The following is a 6,393-nucleotide window of genomic DNA, read 5'->3' on the forward strand; positions in this document are numbered from 1 at the left end:
AACAAATCACTACTGCTCATTAGATATGTATAGAGATTTAGGAATTGAAACAGACTCCTATAAATTCTTTATTTTTATCTATGATTAATACAAATTATGTGGTCACAAGTGAGAGCCCCTGTGGGTAGGGCAAACTCCAATCCTGTGAAAGGCTAAAAAATATGTTTTTCATGACAGACTAAGTGTAATCATGTCATGTGGAAGCCTTCTCCTCCAGCTTCCAGTAATTTGTAGATGTTGTTAATCCCAATGTCAAGTACCTTTACTGGAATTTCTGAGGAACAAGTAACATATATATATATATATTTTGAATTAAGATAATAGCATATATTTTCAGTTTGAGGTAACAGGGCCTCCTGAAGAGAAGCTATAAAGACAAAAGATAAATAATTAGACTCTTACAAAAATTTTACCCCTCCACAATTTTCCTCAGTCAGCTATTTCTCTTACTTGTTCAACTAGGATAAAATATTTTCTATGTATAATTTTATAAACAACAACAATAATAGTTCATATATGCCAAGGAGAGTGAAATCATTTTATCTTTCAAATTTTGATCTTTACAGATACGACTACTTGGCTTCCTTTCGAGGCAAAGCAACAGGAAAAATGGTGGGGCAGATACCTGTGAAGGAGGGAGACAGCATAGACCCAGGGCTGAGCAATGTCAACCGGCTGCCCATGGGGTTTCCAAGGCCAATCTTCCAGGCAAGTCCCCCATACCAGAAAAATAAGCATTCTTTACCTTCCCAAGGTTCTCAATTCCAAGGATTTCAACAGTTTAGAAAAATTTCACCAAAAAATTCATCTACTGATATGAACACCTTTAACTTTCAATTGTCAAATGTGAGTAATGACACCCATCAAGACAAAACTAGCAATCCCCAAGCAAATGGTTCAAATTCTACTCTCCTACAATTCAACTGCCCACAATCAATTCAGGACAAAATGACAGTGAATAAGGCTGTTACATCTTCTCAGCTGACTCCACCAAAAATGACAGAAGCAGAAGAGAAATCCTGTAATACATGGAAGAAAATTAGAAAATCATATGCACAGAAGAAGGGGCCAGTTCGAAAAGTGCCTCATTTTGTTCCTGACCAAGCATCCGAGAGGAAAGGGACAACAACCCCTCTCAACTCGACATATGCCACCCGAAAGTCAAAGCCAATAAGCAGTGTCCACACTCGGCCATATAGGGATATAGTCATTCACCTACTGGCATTAAAAGACTACCAGAAATCTGAACTTCTTGTTCAAATGCAAAAAGATGGCATCAAAATAAATGATACCAATTTTCTTGGAAAAATTCTGCTGCAAGTGGCTAATTTGAATGCCACCACTTTGTCATACACTTTAAAAGACAGTATATTCAAAGAGGTCCGGAAAGATTGGCCTGGTTACAATGAGAAAGACAAACAGTCATTGGATTTGGTGCTTTCTAGAAAACTACATACTTTTCACAATGCTAAAAAGGCCACCCATTGCAAAGAATCATCTCTAGTTTCTAAAACAGATGATACATCTTCCTCAAAGGATCATTTTCACTACTTATCTGGTATTGACACTCTAATGAAAAACAAAGGTGGTGGACTCTTTCCCCCTAAATCTGCTATACAGTTGACATCAAATGGCCAAGAAAGTGTTAACAGTGGGAAATCTATAATTATACCATTATCTGCAACTACTGCCAAATACATCCCTTCAACGTTGCCTACCTCCCATATGCCAATTTCAAATTCACCACTGATTATGAAATACAATCATAATGTTTGCAGTGCTCCAGAAAGATCTGGGACTCAAAATCCATGTGAAAGCAATAGCCATGACAGTGCCATGTTTGAAAGAGAGAATAATAAATACACTTCTTGGGAAGCTCCATCTGGTGTTTCAGTTCAAAAAAAGTATTCAAAGCCAATAGAAATACAGCATTTCATGCCCGAGAAGTTCAAATGTACATTTGCAAAGAGAACAACAACCATCCCAAACTGCATTACCAGCATGATAGAGAAACAGAAAATAGATTTTAAAAAACAAGATGAAATTATGAAGTCAAATTTGAACAAGGAAGTTAAAAAAGTTTTTCCTGACAATGGGAAGACCTGTTTTACATCTGGGACTCCAGATTATTTGGCTGATTATTCCATTATAGTTTCCTCTGACCAACGCCAGTGTTATGAGAAGGAATTCAGGGCAGATTATAGTGAATATCAGGCCATGTCTGACAAAATACAGATGTCATGCACACCAATCATTGACCTAGATTCAGAAAGAAAGGGCTTTTCTCCAGGATCAAGAGAATACCAAGATATTACTAAAAATTTTCAGTAGCATATCAGAAAATGTGACAGCTTAATCCTAAATTTTGTGAAGAAAAAGATAGATGTGTGTTTCTTTACAACAAGCTGGTTCACATTAAAAAGTTAATAAATGATTTTGACCAGCAAGAAGTAAAGTTTGGACAAGAATAAACTTTGTTTATTGAAATTCCAGATAACTTGCTCCAAGATTCTAAAGGGATGGCATTTGCAAATATTTTAAAGCTTGGAAACATTATTTAAATTTAGTTTGCAATATATATAGCTTTCTTGCAATTCTGAAGCTGCATTGCATGATTCTTTAACCTCCAATATTTGTGCTTTCACTACATATTTCATAATATTGTGAACCCAATGTCTATGAAATAAAATTGTACACATTAAAAATAAAATGAGCAAGTTGAAGTACTTTTGTATAAGCAGTCTCTCTTTTGGATGGTTTTAATTCAAGTTAATTGTTCAAACAGAGGTTTAGAAATTTATGCACAGTACTTCTTCATGTCTTGGGAGAACACCATTTTTAGTCAAATACCTGAAGATTTCAAACTACAGAGGATGTCTTAGAGTTATTGCTGCTGTCCTGAATCATCATGATCAATGTAACTTGGGGAGAAAAGGGTTTATTTGGATTATGCTTTCAAATCACTGTTAGTCATCAAAGGAAACCAGAAGAGGAACACAAACTGCTTACAGGGTCTCCTTATTAGGTGCAAACAGTTCTTCTTATTGGGAACAGGTGATGTCCAGACAAATTAGAAGCAACTAATAACCTGTCCTTTTCACACCCCACGACTCCTCTCAGTGCCTATCCTTATTGAGGAAGAGGAGGGATATGTAAACTTCAAAACATATGAAGCATAGGACTTAATTGTCCAAATATAGGTGAATACTCTGTTTGGACAGCATTGTTAGCTATCAACAACATGTCTTTATATGCAAATGATATGAAATTAAAAAGACTTGATTTCAGCAGAAGCCTGCTGACTTTCATATCTAACATCATGCTGGCACCATTTAGGGAAGTCAGAGTATTTCTTTGTATCTGGAACAGATAACCTTAACCGTGGTACTAGCAAGGCTATCCCCAAATCTAAAGTTATACAATCCAAACTCAACTTAATGAGACAAATTTGTAGTGAATGTCTTTGATGAGGAAGGATAGGTTCTTTCATTTATGAAGATTAAATTGCTTTCAGGATAGGACTTATATCTGATCTCAAAAAATTTGTGGAACAGTCTATGAAGTTAACCATGTATGCACATATAAAACAGTGTATTTAGTAATGGTTCACATATAATAGTGTCTGCAATGTAGTTTCCATTATATTCCTCATGTGCTAGTAACTTTGTCCAAATTGAATTTTTTAGGTTGAAAATTTCCATGCCTCATTTAAGCTCAAAGCTATTTAAAAATTAGACTTTAAACTCCCAAGGCATTTTTTGCCTATCACAGGAACCTCTTCTAATTTCAGAAAAGGTAAGAGAAGTTTTTGAGTATTTGTGCATAATGGTAAGGCGTTTGTGTCCTTAACTAGATCCCCAAATACATTGTGCTGATCTCCTAAAGTAACTGGAGCAGGCTCCCTGGAATCAAGTCCCTTGATCATTGCACAGCTAGTCTTCTGTATGTGCACAGGGCTTATAAAGATCCTTAGATGTCCATGATGTTGAAATACATCTAGTCACCTGGTAATTGTGATACATCTAGTCACAGTGTCATAGCCCAGGCCTCTGCTATGTCCTTTTCTCTCCTGCCATGGAGCAAACAAAATAAATTTAAAATTCAAAAGTAATTTACTGTTATAAAATATGGGTGATTATAGACTTTTTACATGCTTTTTGTTGAAAAAAAGATATCTATGTTGTTAGTTGTAGACCAATATTGCCATACAAGTCTCAGAGCTGTCTATAGGCTCCATCTTTGACCTCAGTATCTATCTACATGTGTAGTTACAGTGCATCCCTCCCCTAATAGGGACAAAATAAACACCCATGCCTCAGGAAGGCCTTGGCTTGCTCAGGCTTGCTGCTGAGTGAGGAGAGACAAAAAGACCCAGAGGAAAGAAACCACAGATCCATCTCTTTCTAGACCCACACAAGAAAAATGTCATTCCTCGATCTTATGTTTCTGTGTGTCAAGAATCTTCACCTTACACTTGCTTTAAACTTTATTTTTATCACATGACATTAAAGCCATATCATTTTTGAAATTATGTAGCAGTAGTATTTACTTTTTTAAAAAAAGTGACTATTGGGCTGCAGCGATGGCTCAGCCATTAAAGGCTAGGCTCACAACAGGGCTTTTAAAGATGGCTTCTTACTTATATCCTCCTGAGGTCATAGCCATATGTGTATTTATATGAGTTACTGGTTTGCGTTTCTGGCTAATGTCTCCTGGTAGGCCTCCCATGTAGACATATACATACATATCCATGTAGGTTCAGAATTTCCCACAAGGAACAAATAATCTTATAATGAAAAGCAGCATTTTCTGTGACTCTATGCCAAGGTACTGGGTCCTTGTTCTTCTCCAGTTGATGTATCCTAACAACTCTGTCGGACAATAACTCTGTGAATTCTGCACAATATCTCTTTCAGTACCACATCTGCCTCGGCTTTTTGGGTAAATTTGCCTCTTAGAGCCTTTCTCATGTTCAGTGACACACTGAGATCAGTTTTTGCTTGGAAGGGCATAATTAGCAGCAACAACAATAACAATAGTTTTTCTTCACAAGTCTCAGTCTTAAAATTTCCCTGGATTTATTTGTCAGTTTTCTTTCTAGTTGGAGCCGACCTTAGCACACTTGTTCTCAGTTTGGTTAGACAAAGTCTTCAGGGCGTTATTTGATCAGTTTTATGCTTCAAATGGTGGAATATGTGGTCACTGTTCCCTTTCATCTTTAGCTTTCTACATAGAAATGAGGGCAGAGTACTGGGTTGTCTGTAAGTGATCTCTGACAGAACTCCCATAATTGGGAACATTTTGTGATCTGCTTTGTGATGTAGCTTGGGCTGTTTAGCCTGGGAAATATGTCTTGTTTGGCTGAGAAACCGAAATAGAGTGGCTAAGGGCCACCCTATTTCACACCCCCAAAAGTATAGAATTTAAATCTTGAAAATTGTGCAGGGATTTTTGGCAAAAGGAATGACTTTTTGCATCTACTAATACTAACAAACTGCTCCAAACTTATTGTCTGTAAATAGTATTTTGTTGCTTTTTATTAGCATTTTTTTGTGGATTGGCTGTGTTCGGTTTTCACTTTAGACCCTGATGTCTAACCATCAAATGTCAGATGAGGCTGGTTCTGTCTGCAGTCTTCCTTGGACATATGATGACAACGACTTTCCACTTCACATTGGGGACCTGGACTGGTGTATCTGGACTAGAATGGGCCTATCCTGACATCCATGTATTCAGGAAGCGTCTTGTGTGACCAATGTGGTTTTGATCATAGCACGGAAAACTTAGGAAGTTAAGATTCTTACAGATATCTAGATTTCCCATTGTTGGTGTCTGAAGAGTTGGAAAGCTAATGATGCTATATTTTTCAGGTGGGGAGAATGGTCTAGGTTCACATCTGTTACATATTGTTCAGAGCAATGCTGGAGTTTTAGAAGAAATGTCCTGAACCTAAACTTTGTATAGGAAAGGGGTAAAATAACTATGTCTGTGTTTGGTCTTCACAGTTACTTTGTAATGATATGTTTCCCAAAGTACAAGCAGAAGGAAATGTAAAGGCAAAGTAATAGTGTAGGCTTCAATGGACGCTGTAACGATTCACGACACACAATTACTGAAAGTAAAGCTAAGTATTTAATGTAGAAATTACTCACAAGATACCAAACAAGTAACCCAGACAATACAAGCCGTTTCCTCTGCCGAGGCAGAAGCCGAACTCCAGGAAAAGAGACCGAGACTTCCTGTGTGCTGTCTTTTATACCTTCCCCCGTAACACCCCCTAGTCATGCCCAAAAGTGGGCCTGGCTAGTGACGTAGTTCCGCCTACGTACGTATATGTCTTTACGTCCAGCCGTATACGTCTTTAGTCCTGCCTAAAGTGGGTGTGGTTAGCGG

At 37.4% G+C, this 6,393-nt stretch overlaps 1 protein-coding gene across 1 annotated transcript; it reads left to right on the forward strand.

Annotated features, from left to right (window-relative positions):
- The first annotated feature begins 609 nt into the window (after window positions 1–609).
- On the forward strand, window positions 610–2,331 carry LOC121139913 (RNA polymerase II elongation factor ELL2-like). Its single transcript, XM_040743939.1, has one exon. The coding sequence runs from the start codon at window positions 610–612 to the stop codon at window positions 2,329–2,331; it is 1,722 nt and encodes a 573-aa protein (XP_040599873.1).
- Window positions 2,332–6,393: the final 4,062 nt, after the last annotated feature.

Source organism: Mesocricetus auratus, unplaced genomic scaffold, assembly GCF_017639785.1.
Source record: "Mesocricetus auratus isolate SY011 unplaced genomic scaffold, BCM_Maur_2.0 Super-Scaffold_100003, whole genome shotgun sequence".
NCBI lineage: Eukaryota > Metazoa > Chordata > Mammalia > Rodentia > Cricetidae > Mesocricetus > Mesocricetus auratus.